The sequence below is a fragment of the Hirundo rustica genome, chromosome 8, assembly GCF_015227805.2.
Source record: "Hirundo rustica isolate bHirRus1 chromosome 8, bHirRus1.pri.v3, whole genome shotgun sequence".
NCBI lineage: Eukaryota > Metazoa > Chordata > Aves > Passeriformes > Hirundinidae > Hirundo > Hirundo rustica.
The window spans coordinates 27499199-27514344 of NC_053457.1; the positions used below are offsets into that span (position 1 = coordinate 27499199).

The 15146-nt window shown below is 42.2% G+C and overlaps 1 protein-coding gene across 14 annotated transcripts in view; it reads left to right on the forward strand.

The window, feature by feature from the left end:
* The window catches only part of TCF7L2 (transcription factor 7 like 2), a 173872-nt gene extending 159348 nt beyond the window's left edge, over positions 1-14524 (forward strand). For 6 of the 14 annotated variants that reach the window (XM_058421508.1, XM_040070975.2, XM_040070978.2 and 3 more), the window contains 4 exons: positions 4715-4763; positions 5315-5365; positions 6533-6605; positions 12230-14524. In XM_058421508.1, coding sequence (XP_058277491.1) covers positions 4715-4763; positions 5315-5365; positions 6533-6605; positions 12230-12659 — 603 coding nt within the window. In that variant the 3' untranslated portion in view covers positions 12660-14524. Of the gene's footprint in view, positions 1-4714; positions 4764-5314; positions 5366-6532; positions 6606-6696; positions 6831-7206; positions 7276-12229 lie in introns of those variants that run through there. The other 8 variants (XM_040070990.1, XM_040070991.1, XM_040070992.1 and 5 more) reach the window with 5 other exon arrangements.
* The last annotated feature ends 622 nt before the right edge of the window (positions 14525-15146 follow it).

A 15146-nucleotide genomic window follows, 5' to 3' on the forward strand; every position in this document is an offset into this window, starting at 1 on the left:
AACTCTTTTAGTAGCAGAGCTTGTAGAAATGTCTGTGTGACCTGCTGAACTATGGCCACTCATTGCACACAAGTGCTACGTGGAAAGCCTCAGGACCCCAATCTGAGAACAACAATGGGCGCTTTCCTCAGAGATTCCAAAACTCCTGGGGGGTAATTCCCAGCCCTCCACTTGGAAGAAGCTTCCTGGCTGGGGACTTGTATGGGGTTAGAATTTGAGGATAACAGTAGAGCTCTGTGAAAAAAGTCTTCCCTTCACTTTTACCAGCATCTGGAAATACTGTTTGGCTTGCTGGTCATTTTGAATTTCAGTTTTAATAACAAAATTAAAAACCCCCTAGTATGGCTCTTCTCCTTTCCACCAAAAGAGATAAATAATTAGTGTATTGTGCTTATCTGTGTGATAGAGTAGTGGAAAGTGGAAGAATGACCTATCCTAGCTTTGAAGAAGGATTGGCAAAACCAAAAGCATTGTATTTTTGAAAGTCTTACTCTCAGGTCTGGTTAAATTAATTATTCCGCACTCTACAGTTGTGTATGTTGTTTATGTTTTCTTTTTCATGCCCATGTTACCTTTTTCCCCCCCCACCCTCCTCATTTTTTAAAAGGTATATTTGAATTCATGATCAATTCATGGGTTGTTTTTAAAATTGATTCCTCCCTCTACTTTTCCGAAAGCCTGCTTTTGAGCTAAAAGTGGTAGAATGTTTTGTCTGTTAAAAAGCATAAGGGCAGCTTTATAACACCTAGTACTATATAGCTCCTTCCATGAAGGGCAAGAGGTGCAGATGGTAATAAGTGTTTGCAAGCCTAAGCTCATAAATTCTTGACAGATTTGTGGATTGGTGAGAGCTCTGAACCCTTTTTAATAGGATTACAGCAGCATCTTGATTTTTTCTTGAAGTTAAATAAAAATCATCTAAAACTTTCAAGGTCTCTAACTCTGCAATAAACCCTGTTCACTGCCATCTAGTCACACTTCCCTGCCGGTTTGGGGACCTAAGCTCTAAGTTTGACGCCAGTTTTGCATAGAATTAATTACACATTACGGTTTTGTTGAAGTCTGCCTTTTCCATCCTCATCACTGCCTGTTTTACCATAATATTCTATTTTGCTGTATATGACAATACTTGCCTCTGTGAATCTGCATTTTGATATGCATGGGTGGGGGGAAGCCAGTTCAGAATCTGCAGTGAAACCAGGAGAAGCAGCAGTAGCTCTTTACACTCTTCTGCTGTTTCAGTGGTGGATAATACACATGGTCACTTATTTAGCAATACGTACTTAGGACATTTTTTCAAATCCTTCGGTTTTCTTGATCACCTTTTCTTTCCACTGGGCTCAGCTTTCCCTCCTTGGTCATTACAGGTATACCTGTGCATGCTCAACTGCCCTTGCAGCTCAGAATATTCTTGATTCTGTGCTCCTCAGAGGAGACCTTTTTAAGCCTGATGAGGCACAGCTCCTGCTTAGCACATTTTCCTTCCCTTTTCAGCACAGTCTGGCCTGAGACTGTCAGACCACAGGCTCGAGGTAATTCCTCAGCACTGTGCAGTATCGTCTTCTTGGGTGTTCAAAAGGGAGTATAGGCTCGACTGAGGTTTCAGGAATGCTCATTCTGCACAGCAACTGTGCCACCGACAGATGGGCATGTACAAAGCCTCAGTGTTTAGGACCTTTTACTTTTGTCCTCACTGTGTGAACACTGAGAAACCCTTTCTTCTCAAGCTAAAAAGGACAGGATGAGAAAGCCGGTGCTTTCCCAGCGGCTTGATGCTGTACCCCCAAGTGACCTTCAGGGGGAACCTTGCTGCCTGAGGAGAGCGTGGTACCTTTGCATCATCCGCAGGATTTATTTATGTCTCCTCTCCTGGTCCATTCACAGCTCTCCTGAGTGCCCCTCCTCCCTCAGCCATGTGTAGGGTCTTGAGCCTTTCACACATCTAGCAGGGGAGCGATTTTGGGCTGCTTGAAGTGGTTAAATTGTTAAGCACCTCACATCAGGCTCAAGGATAAGGCCAGCTATAGCCCCGGTCTTCAGAGACAGGAGCAGTGCATTCAGGAAATGCAGCTTTCAGCCTCGTGGCTTGTTGGTGTCACAAGGCACGTTGGCTCTTCCTGAGATCTAATAGAAGATGTTTAGCAGTGCTGAGTGCTGGACTCAGAAGTATGTAAGGGTCCAGTCACTTCAGCCACTGCTTGTCTAGAAAATTAGTACCAAAGAACTCTGCAGACTTATCAAAACCCGTGTTGGTTTGGCTCCAGAGAGGGAACTGCCAAAATGGTTAGCAGGTATTTACTTGCAGCATAAAAATTTATATAGTGTGATGGTAGAAAATGTTACAATCTGCTCAAGTCTTGAGAGAACAATCTTAGGAAAAGAAAAAGTGGTGTCTTCTACAGAGCACTTGATAAACTGCTGCGACAGTTTTTTCCTTAAGTCCATCTATTAATTTAGCTACATAGTCTAATATCCTCTTGTAGCCCAGAAACTGAACAAGCAAACCAGATTATTCTTCTCCCTGTTTCCTTTGAAAAAGGTGTCAAGAAGTTGACGTGACCTCTGTCCATTCTTTGTTAGGAAGAGTTTTAAAAGCTTGTGTTGAAAACAAACGAGAAATTCCTGGTCCCTTGCTGACATTCCTGTAGATCATCTGTTTTTAACAGATTGCTCCCTAAAGGCATTACAGTACTTTAATACCTGCCTTGAAGAGCTTGTGAAAGGCAGGTGACTCCTGACCTTTGTTCTGGATGGCTCTCAAGTGAAGAAGTTATAAGGTCTCAAATTGAAATAGCCTTTGAATTCCCAAATGTAATGCAAAAATTAAGCAAATTTGCCACAGATGCAGTCTGTTAATTATGCCAGTGGCCTCCTTGAGATTAAATAAAAGTCAGGCTTATGATCTTGAGGCAATTGTCTGGTTTTGGTTACATTGAAAGCTGAAAAAAAATTCACTGATTTTCACAGAGTTACTGTCAATCTAGATCAATACAGATGGAGCAGAGTCTGAGCCTCTGCAATCCGTGCTTTTCCCAATTGTATTCCCAGGGAGCTTTAGGAGCAGCACTTGTCTGCCTGTTGTGTTAGACTGATGCCTGCTCTAGCAATTGACGACTTTCATATCCCGAAAAATTACCTCAGAGGTGTCAGAGATTATTTGTCATCAGCATCCAGGCTGCAGGAGTATGTACATGTTGTTTAAAGTTCCTTTGAGGTGGACAGTGCACACAGCTTTCTCCATCTCCAGAAGGATCTCATAAACCTGGAACAGACAACAGGATGGCAGTTTACAACCCAGAGCAAGCAAGGGGGGATGAGTGCAGAAGCCCTGTGCCACAAGGCCAGCTTTGTGGAGGAAAAACAGGACAACAATGAATCAATGTCTTACATTCATGTTGGGGGAAGTTTTTACTAATACATCCCAGGAAACCTATCACAGGGAGCATCCCAAATGTGGATGTGCCATGCTGAAGCCCATCCTAAACATGTATCTGGAATCCATCTACTGAGAAAGATGTGCACTGTGTGGGAGAAAGCCACTTGGCTTTCCTAGATGCATCCAGTCCTTCAAAAGTTCTGTGAGATTCCTTCTTCCACGATATGTTTGTTGCCCCTTGACCACAGGGGACTGCTGCTCTGAGGTCTTCTCACCAGCTGCACTTGCTACCATGTCTTCAAAAGCCAGGAATTCTTGTGCTGTTCACAGCTGACATTGCTGGCCCAAAAGTTGTTGCTTTTAGCATTTGGGGAGCTGTAAAAATGAAATTACTCTGTTGCCTGCACTGGCCTTCTTGTACTAGTCTGCAAACCCTGCACCGTAATGTTAGAGGAGTTTTCTTGGAAAAATAGCTTTTCTCTTCCGAGCTATGCTTAATACTTCATTTTTTTTATACTGGAAAGTAATTACTGTGTTTCCACAGAAGCTGGGCTCCCAGTTGTCCTCTCCCACGCTATTGGAGGGAAGTAGAACGGGCTTTTCTCCCTCCAGTCAAAAACTGTAACAAATTTCATCATCTTGTGGTATAGTGTTTGGGAAAGGGATAGAGTTTATCAAAATATTACTGGTTGTTTCCTTGTGATAGAGCAAAATGTGGGAAGGGTCTTGGCTGCGTCTGGATTTTTTTTCTTGTACTGGCATTGCTTTCCAGATTGTCAGTGGAACTATAAAACTGCAGATTAGGATTCGCCCAATTCTGTGAGCTTCCTTGTCTGCTTGAATGCTTGGTGTTTGGTGCTGAGAAACTCCAGGGGCTCAGTCTGTCCTCGCTGTCCCCTTTCTAATTTCCCTCTCCTTCCCCTCCCTGCCTCACCAATACATGACCACAAATGGTTCTTGAAACTTCTGCATGCAGGAGTGTACACATGTCAAATGTTTTTGGCTTCGTGATGATCTTAGCTCAAAAGTAGCATCTTGCAAGTCCTTCTGCCCCCACCCCAGCTGCCCATGGCCCTGGTGGGTGTTAGCACTGAGGGGGCTGCAGTGAGGCTGTCTGAAAAGTCACAGGATGGGCAGGCAGAGTCAATCCCGGGATGCAGCATATCCTTGGGGCCCCCCAAATTTCCCTGCACCAGGGATGAGGCAGTGTCACACTTTGGTGTCCCCCCTTGGGAGCTTCCTGCTCCAGCCGCAGCCTCATTGCTCGGTGCCCCCTTGCAAGGACACTTGCTTTGAGGTTTTATTTTAATCCTTCTCCTTTGTGTACGTTTTCTGCAGGGAAAGAAGAAGAAGAGGAAAAGGGATAAGCAGCCAGGAGAGACCAATGGTAAGTAAAGATAAGTCTGAACCTCTTGCTTAGTGGAAGTGTGGCAGTCCTGGAGTGACCCTTGTAGGTACGGGGGAGGTGGGCCCAGGTCTCCTGGCCTCAGGGGAGCCAATCCCTATGCTAGACAGCTTTTTTTTTTTTTTTTTTTTTTTTTTTTTTAAGTGCACTCCAATTATTCACGCGTTACCGCCCTCCTAAAACTAGTAACCCAGCCATTGCATGTCAGAGCCTCGTGGTGTGGCGTTAGCTGAGTTTGTCCGTGTAGCTGCCGAGCCTGTAACCGCAGAGCCGTAGCTGGAATGCCTATGCCATCGTTTATCCGGCCGTCCGCTTCCTCCGCGTGCCCGTGTGCGTGTGCTATTAATTTGGGCTGTCCCTGGATGTCCTGATGCATGCCTTACAGTGGTAAATCGCACCCATCTTAAATTAAGGAGGTTTGCCATTCTCTATAGGAAATTAGAAATACTGCATAGGCAATCTCAGAGTCGATCTTGAAGAAGCCCTAACTTAGTTTTTTTGAAGCCTTTGTATAATTTGTTCTTTTTTTTCAGAACACAGCGAATGTTTCCTAAATCCTTGCCTTTCACTTCCTCCGATTACAGGTGCTAACGTCATTTTGAGTCATTTAAAATAGTTTATAAACTGCTTTTTAATTTTTTTTCCTGCCATTATAGATTTTAACATTAAACACTTATGACATTAAGAAAAAATACCATCCACACGTTTTGATAGTGTTTATTATCTATATATCTTTATATCTATTATGTTTGATAGTATTTTTTAATTTTGTTTTTTGTTTTTGTAACAATTGCTATTAAAACAGTAATGCAGTAAAAATAACGCAAGAGTTGTACTAACTGTGCAAATTGAATATGCAGTATTTCTTTAAAGAGACTGATAAAGAATGGAAGCAAGTCAGTAATGAACCTCCTTAATCTAATGGCATTTTTCATGGCTCCCACTAAGTCTTCTCACATCAGCATGCATACGCATTTTTTTATTCTTATTTTAGTTTTGGATCTTTTTTTTTCCTTTCTGCTCAAGCCTATTCATTGCAATGCACTAGCTGCACTAACTCAGCACTTTGCCATGCTTTACGTTTTATTTTCTGGCTGATCCTAACATACTCATTCCGCAATCTGCTTATTCTTATCCATTCTTTTAAATACAAATTAATGAAAATGAGTAAATTGAACGTTATTCCAAAAGCTGCATTATCCCAGGAGATATAATTTTTTTTTTTTTTTTCTTTCTTTTTTTTTTTTCCTCTTATTTTGTATCTGAGTTGAAGAAAAAAGCATGTTCAGGATCTAACTTTCATACTCAGCTTCTTTTCTTCCTTTTTTCCCCCTTCTTAAAAGAAAAAAGAAAAAATTTTAAAAACCCAGCCCAAATCAATCTTGCCTGAAACATCCTGCTAGACAAACCACAAAGACTTTCCTCTACCTGCTCTCTTAAAAGGGAAAGAAACAGTCCTTTATAAAGGGATACTGCAGCTTTAATTGCAACAGCTAATCTCAAGAGTTAAATAAATATGTAATTATCACATTTTTTTAACTTTTAAATCAAAAGTCAATATTTGCAATTAATAACAAGGACATTGATTTTTATTCCCTTTTTTATTTTTATTTTTTCCTTATTTTTACCTTTCTCTTTTTTCTCCCCTTTTCTCTCTTCCTCTCTCTCTTTCTCTCTCTCTCACTCCCCCCTCTCCCCTTTTCTTTTTTTCCTCTCTCCCTTTTCTGCTCGCTTTTCTTGAACTCATTCAGACCTGAGCGCTCCTAAGAAATGCCGAGCGCGCTTTGGCCTTGATCAACAGAATAACTGGTGCGGCCCCTGCAGGTGTGTATAGTTTTCCCAGACTCGCTATGGCTGATTTGCAGCTGGTTTATTTGGTACTTTCCCCTTTTTTTCCTGCCTTGTTGCTTTGTAGCTCTGTGTTGTGATCTAGAAGACACAAGGGAGTGGGACACTGCCATCAGTAATCGTCGCTCCAAAAGGGTTTTGCTATTTTTTTTTTTGTTTGTTTTCTTTGTTGGTTGGTTGGTTTTTTTTTTCCTGCCTTCCTCTTTGCTGCTGCTAGCCAAAAACCCACTGTAAAACAGCATCAAACTTAAGCCCATTTGATCCGTGGCTCAACCACGCTCCTGCCTTCCAAGCCTCCACCCAAGGAAAGTTGTTCCCAAAGCCCTCGATTACGCGGCACTGAGTGCGGTACCGACACCACACGGGCTCGTGGCTGTGTCGGAGATTTTTTTGTTGTTGTTTTCCTTTGGCTCATTGTGAAAGTCCTGTTTTCCTTCCTGCCCTTGGTAGGAGGGGAGATTACCAAATAAAATGGAGGTGATTGAAAGCTGAACGTAGCTGTAGCTAAGATGACGCAGACCAAATGAGCTCTATCCACCATTGTGTTGTATTTTTTGTGTTTACCTTATGCTAACAGATGCAAATACTCCAAAGAAGTGTCGGGCATTGTTCGGGCTTGACCGACAGAGTTTATGGTGCAAACCATGCAGGTATAAAACTACCCATTAGGCCTTTGGGGAAATAAAAGCAATCTGTCCTCTTAGTGCATTTGTGTGATTTTATTTTTTTAATCTTTTTTCCCCGCTCCCTGCCTTTCTCTCTCCCACAGCATCAATTGCTAATAATCTTTGATCTTTGGAATTTCTTGCTAATTTAATGCCATTTTCTCTCTTTCTTTACCAATAACCTCTCCCTGGTGGTAGAACTGGGAACAAGAAAACTCAAAGCCCTAAAAGCTGGCAATTTTTTGGCGCTTTTTTTTTTTTTTTTTTTTTTTTTTTTTTTTTTTTTTTTGTTACTTTTTCCAGATTGTCAGCAAAATTAATGTTCAGCTGGACATTTATATTTTGTCTTTCATTTGGGTCTATGTTCCCTGCCTGCAAAGGCTTTTTAAAAAGGTTCTGAGATCTGCAGAATTAGTGTTTTTCTCATTATTAGAGATGTAAAAGCCAGTGTTTACAGCTTATATTGTATTCATTCTTTCGGTATTTGAAAAATTAAACAGCTACTTGTTGGCTTCTATGCCTCAGTAAGGTTTTTGTAGGTATAATTTTTTTTAATTATCTGAAATATTTTTTTCTAATCCCAGAAATACGTTTTTTTCTTAAATTTTATCCCAACAAGTGAGCTGTAAACGTCTGAGCTCTAGACAAAACTAATTACAACTTTAGTAGCATAGTTTCCAGCATTAAAAGGAGATGAAAGACATCAGAGAGCCCAAATTCCGGCAGCCCATGTTCTACTGGAGTTTAATTCCATGTGTAACTCAATACGTACTTCTTTCTTGGTGGAGGGATACCGAGTAGTTCTTTTCTCATTCCTTTTTCCTTATATGATCGCATTTGGTTAAATTTGTTGTTTCTTTGTTCTGATACAAGCAGTCTTTGAATTTGGAATATTATGATGGTAGGTATTTCAACCCAAACCACACTCTGTGTGTAGTGATTCCTCTCCCACATTTTCCCCTCTTACTCATGCCAGTCCCATGTGCTCCATCTCATTTAGAATGTAGCTCAGACGTCCATCGTATTTTGTGTATGCACGCAGTCTTGTCTGTGCTTAGTGTCGAGGAAACACGGCTTGAGGGTGGTGGTGGCGTGTGGCAGTGTACCGGAGGAGGCACCAGAAATGCCTTCTGCAGGTTGTGTGCTGTCCCATTTGAGGCACAGTAGGTATGGGGCACTGGGATTTAGGTATGAGTACCAGGACATGTGTTAAACGAGCTGGGAAAGCAGCAGTTTCTTAGTGCTTAGAGGGAGAAGGGCTCAGTCCAGAAGAGCTGAGTAGCAACCTCACTGTGTCAGGAGGCTTGAATCTCATGCTAGCCAAGGACTGCAGTGCTGTGTTTAGTTAGGCTCTATTCCGTGGTTACTTTGCTGCACACTATCAGCAGATATTTGTGTAGTCTAGAGATAGAGTATGTGAAGCATGTCAGGCTCTGCATGCCAAGTACCAGAACTGGGGGCACATCATGTTTGTGTTGCTTTATCTTTTCCTGGCTGCTTAAGTAAGCAACATACTTTTAAAACTCCACTTTATCAGCAAGGAAATTTTTTATTTGGTCTGTACAGTGCTTAGGTTACATGTGGAGCATAAACCCTCTCTTAACACCAGATTTTGTTCAGAAGTCTTTTCAGTGCAGCAGGAATAACTTCAGTGGTACAGCTGATAGTTTTGGACTTACTGATTCAGAGTCAGCTGCTTTTCTTTTTTGTTTTGGTTTCTTGTTTTGTTTTTTAATGCATGGAGGAATTTTACCACTACGTATTAGAGCATTTCTCTCCTAGTTCTGGTCCTAACCATTATAACATTGCATTTGCTAGCATGGTAGCATTTTGTAGCATACCTTAGGTAGGTGCTAAAGATATAAAGTTTGCTACTGTGGTGAAAACTGAGGCATCTTTGCCCACAGCAACTGAATAAACCCTTGGAGTCTTCTGTGGCTTTCATTCATGGCAATTGCAGCATTACAGGTTTCCTGGTGCTGTTCCAGGGCTAGTTTCAAGGGCAGCACAAGTGGGGTCAGGTCTGTTGGTGTTTGCCCTACTGATGTAGCAAGTGAACACTTTGAGAGCAATGCACAAGTGGACAGTCCTCATTAGTGCTTCTGAGGGGATGATGTGTGATATTTTTGCTCCATCCTTTAGGAGAGCAAAACTGAGGCATATCCTTAGATTTTTACTTATTCCCCCTCACCAGAGCTGCCTGGTGGTCTTCACATCTGCTAAAATTCGGCTTGTATGGCTTGGGGGTTTGCCCTCTGGACCTTTTGTCCCACTTAACCCTGACAGGTACATGACCACCGGTAACCCATGGTGTGATTGGCACTCATTGCGGAAATGTCTCCCCCCTTGAGCCATCATGATTTAAGTAAATATTTTTTTCAGACTACAAGTGGCCACACTATTAAAGAATCTAGCAAAAGAAGCAATATACTCCCTTAATCCTAGTCAAAGGAAAATTACTTCAGGTATCAGAGCAGTGGGTTTGGCTTTTAGAAGGCTGTTAACTCTGCAGTGTCAGAAAGTCAGGTAAACCTGGTTTAAGGCTGTTTTGCCATGGGAGCTCTTTCTTTCAGACCACAGCACTTAAATAATATTAAAAAAGAAATTTGAAATGCTGGCATACTAGATTCAAGCTGCCTCCAGTTAAATCATTCTCTACCCAGTAGGTTCAGAGAAGTCCAGTTAAAGGACTCTAGGACCCCCATCAATGAGGCAGGCAGAGCTTGGGTCTCTGCTTGCAATTAATTTTAATTTGGGGATGGAGAGGGAGTCCTGCAGTCTCCAGATTGTAAGAACCCATCTTTCCACACAAGTAATATTGGTGAGCTTTGTGGAGCTTATCTGTCCTGCTTTGCCACTGGAGCTGTACAGAAGGTCCAGACAGGAGCTGTGGCCCTGGTAGTGCTGCACAGCTGAAGTAGGAAGTGGTGAGAGAGGAGAGGAGAGGGGAGAGAGAACAGCAGAACTGTCCTTAGCCAAGAGCCAGAGATCTCCAGTGTTGTTTGTTGATGGTAGAAGAATTAACAAGGTCTGTTTTGAGCCCACCAAATTAATTTTTTTTCTGTCTTCTAACGTTGCCCTAATAAAGCATGGTTTACAGCCTTTACTTGCTGTCTTCTATCTTTCCTTCTTTCTTTTTAACATTTAAGTTGCATGGTTGTTTGTAGTTTTTAGCATGTATTGATCTGCAGGCTAACGTGGTTAAAACTCTAATAGCCCTAACCCCTTACCTTGCCATGTGGCATATGGAACAGAAGCTGAGGGCAAACCTGAGTGTCTGGAGGAAGGGATGTCACAGCACTGTTCCCTCACTGAACCTGGTGAAAGATGGGGTGCTGGGGTTGTTGTTCCCTTCCTGGCTATAGGAAATGATAGTTTTAACTCCAGGATCAAGCTATTTGGATCTCCTTTGCAGATGAGAAGCATCTGTCCTCATTGCCTCGAGGGCAGAGCTTGGTTTAACCTAGTCAAACACCATACACAGGGGAGAACACTGGTGAGCAGCAGGGGAACTGGGGCACCTGCTGGAGTGGGGAATGTCCCCAGTGACGCTCAGCTGCTGTGCCAAGCCCTCTGTTGGGGCTGGGGTGATGTATCCACTGGAGAGGGGGAGCATCCTCCTCCTACACGTTGGTGGCTTTGTGCAGCTTAGCTGAGCATCCAAAGTTCTTGTGGCAGAGCGGCTCTAGACAGGCTTTGCCCTATGCCTTGGGCTGTGTGACAGCACTTCAGCACTTCCCATGGGAAGTGTGATTGTGGATAGGAGGACTGGAGAGCTAGCATGCTTAGGGTCAAGGTGGCCACTAGACATCATTCTGCCAGATGCTGTGGTTGTTTGCCTCATTATTTCTGTCCTGCTGCTAGAATTGTCTTGCACATACTTGGCAAGAGAGATGGTGTGAAACTGTCATCTGTTTTCATTGCTCCTTTACATTATCCAGTGGACAGAGGGAGGAGAAAAGATCTCTGTCGGGTCACTTATTTATTTGAAGATGAGCAGTTCTTGCGAGACTCTCATATTCCCTGGTGTGAAATAAGTTCCATGTTGCTCCTCACCTTTGTACCTGTCGTCGTGCTCTTCACCTACTGAAATTGGATCCCACTCTGGAGTTACATGGATAGCCTCTCAGAGGAAAATCCCCAATATGCAGACAAGCAGCTTCCCAAATCTACCACTCTCCCCTAAAACAAAAAGTAAAACTGAGTCGATTTAAAGCCACAACCTGCAGGCCATACAACCAGTTATTCTTGTTATTTTGGATCATACTCTGTTTTTTCCTGTTCTTTTCCTATTTTTTTCTTCTGTTTGCTTTGTTTGTTCATTTTGTTTTTATTTCCCTTCTCTCTTGTTCTCTCTGTTATATATCCCTCCTGTCTGACTGATATTTCTGGATTTGGTGTGGTTCTCAACAGAGGAGAAAGCAATGAGCAGTAGTTTGCAGCCGTTCTTGCCTCCCAAGGGCAGGGCATCGTAAGAGACCACAGGTGACACAGGTGTAGCTGTAGCCCCGTTGAGTTGGACAGCGTTACGGGACGAGATATGATCAGCTATCCAGGGTTTTTATTTTAGGAGGATTAAATTACTTTTTAATATTTTTTTCCCATGGAGGGAAATTTGTAGATTAGAACAGTGGGCTCCAAAACCCATTTATCTGGTTTTCTGATTATGGAAATAAGAAAAGAAGGCGGCCTGAAGAGGAGGGGGATGAAGAGACAATTAATTGGTGAATCCTTTCCAAATCTGTTAGCCGAGGGGAGGTTCCCGAGCGGGCTTGGTGCCGAGGACACCCTGCCAGACTCCCAGGATGACACGTGGGGCCAGGGTGCCACCCGTGCAGAGCCCAGAGTAGCTGACTGACGGCTCTTTGCTGTAGATGACTGTCTCCATCAGCGTCTCTGCCCTTTATTCACAGACAACTCTCTCCCTGTTTCTAGGAGAAAAAAAAAGTGCGTTCGCTACATACAAGGTGAAGGCAGCTGCGTCAGCCCACCCTCTTCAGATGGAAGCTTACTAGACTCTCCTCCGTCCTCCCCTGCCATGCTCGCCTCCCCCTCCAGAGACTCGAAACCACAGACTGAACAAACGCAACCCCTCTCGCTCTCATTGAAGCCGGACCCGCTGGCGCACCTGGTGATGATGCCGCCGCCATCCTCGCTCGTGCTCGCTGAGAGCGCCGCGAGCAAGCCCGGCGCCCTGCCCGCCGCCAGCTGCCCCAACGGGGCCCTGGACCACCCGCCGGCCGCCCTCCCGCCGGCCGCCGCCCCGTCCCTCGCACAGCCCTCGACGTCCTCCTTGCATTCCCACAGCTCGCTGGCGGGGACACAGCCCCAGCCGCTCTCCCTTGTAACGAAGTCCTTAGAATAGCTTTAGCCTCGTTAGCCCTTTCGGTTTCCTTTCGGGGGGATTGAATTCTGTTGGTATTTGGGGTTTTAGGGTTTTGTTTGTTTGTTTGTTTGTTTGATTTTTTTTTCCTGTTCTTTATTTTTTTTCTGCTCCTCGTTGTCGTCCGCTGTTTGTCGTCGTTCCTCGGTTTCATTTTTAATTTGTGCCATGTGGCTACATTAGTTGATGTTTTATCGAGTTCATTGGTCAATATTTGACCCATTCTTATTTCAATTTCTCCTTTTTAAATATGTAGATGAGAAAAGCCTCATGATTCTGCCAAAATTTTTATCAACAGCTGTTTAAAGTCTTTGTAGCGTTTAAAAAATATATATATATACATAATTGTTATGTAGTTCCAATAGCTTAGTTTTAAAGACTGATTTTAAAAATTAAAAAAAAAAAAAAAAAAGAAGCAATTTTGAAGCAGCCCTTGCCAGAGGCATTGGTTCTTTATTATTTGTATTAAATACGAGCTTGCGAACCAATCATTTTACATCTGGTTTTTAAACCTTTAAGGGCATAACGAATGCGGTGCCGCTACTACTTCTTTTTTTTTCTTCCTTGTGTGAAACAACCTTTATTGTGATGTTACTTGTTATTGTTTAAATGTACAGAAACAAAGGGTTAAAAAAATGTGTTAATATACCTTGTTCCATGGTGTTGTTCTTTTTGGGGGAGGGGACGCTACTCAACAATTAAAAATATCACAACGCTATTGGACCAGTAGTATTTATTGCTTTAGAAATTGCTTGTTGTATCTGTATGTTGTCCCTTTTTAAATGTTTTTTTCTTCTTTTTTTTTTCTTGAAACATTGTATAAAGTTTTTTTTTTCCTTTAGTGTAAGCATCTTATATATAACAACTCATTTGTACAAGGTTTTTAAGTTTATATATAAATGTGTATATATATATTTTTTCCGGGATTTTGTTTTTGATTTCCTTTTTTTCCTTTTTTTTTTTTTTTTTTTTTTTTTTTGCTATATGAAATACAGTTGCCACCAAATGGACATTCGCAGATGCATTTTTTCAAGGATCAATAGTGTAAAGAATAAAATTGCTTTAAAAGCCATTACACTCAAAAAAGACTTGAAAATTTAGCAAGGGAATTTTTAGCAATGCTGTTTGAAAAATAGCAAGGTCCAAGTGTCTCCTGTTCAGAACTGCAGCTGAATCCCCTGCGACATTAGGACTGTAGGCTGTGTGCAAAATTTTTATGTGCCAAAATTCTCAGTGACTTTTAACTTTCTCCCGACAACTTTATTATTTTTTTTTTAATGCTGTAAATTTTTTGTTCATCATGTTTTGCTGTGATGTTACATAGGTAGATATGTATGTAGTTTTAATGTCACCTATAACAGACGTGTTTGGTAGCAGATTGTCCGGAAAGCATTTAAAATGAAGAGGTATAAACCCTTAAGGGCCAAATTCTGTATATTAGATTATTCATAAAAGGAAAATCAGACTGCCACTTTTATGTACACTTACTACATACAGGTAGGTAGCAAACTTAAAACAAAAAAAAAACCTAGGCATGTTGATGTTGCAAAAAACGCTGTATAAAGCTGAAAAAATTGTTCATCTGTTCATTCAGTGCCATTGTAGTTGACATGAAGCGATTGTAAAACTGTCTCAGATTTTTCTCTGGTTTATTAAGATGCTAACTATAACATTTTTTGTGAATACTTTGAATGTTTCCTAACAGTTGTGATGTTACTGTTCCGTTTTATGCTCTTATTCCGATTTTCATTTTTAATGGTTTGGAAGCCATTTTTTGTAATGAATAAATGTTCATGCTGTACAGTATCTGTAGCATGCAGTTCTGGATTAATAAAAGCAACTTAGTATGTGCAGAGAATGACTTGTCAACTCATTTATGCATTGACTGCATCTTATCTGGCTGGAAAGATTTGCAGGCCGACTGGAAAACTTCCTTGGGAAAAAAAGTGTGAAAATTGTGGCAAATTGCAGCCAGCTCTAGTTGTCAGAAATCCCATTTGCTTTGGGTTCCCATGGAATGCATTTGCACTGCCCTCTCCCTGCTCAGCACACTTTCGCATGAGTAGCAGTGGTTTAAAATCCTTTTTATTTAAAGCAAATGGGAGATGACTTGGCAGAAGGCAGCATGTGAGCTAAGGGAATATCCTTCCTTGTGGAGTGAGCCTGACTGGTGGATGGGAGACCAGGGCTGGTGATACCTTTAATTTCAGTGTATTTCTGCTCAACCTGGTGATCTTACAGCATAGGGCTGGTGCACTATAAAGGTCACACGGGAGAGTACAGGTAGCCCTAATTAGTAAAGTCCTTCTGGCCTTAGGCTTTATCTCCTTGACAGATTTGAGTCCAGTTTTGCCTATATTTGAGGGGGTTTTAAATGCAACGAGCCCTTGCAGCACAGCCCACTTAGTTCTGAGAATCCGGCATCCACCCGACAGCAATGCCTGCAGATGCTACAGGATGGGAGTGAAT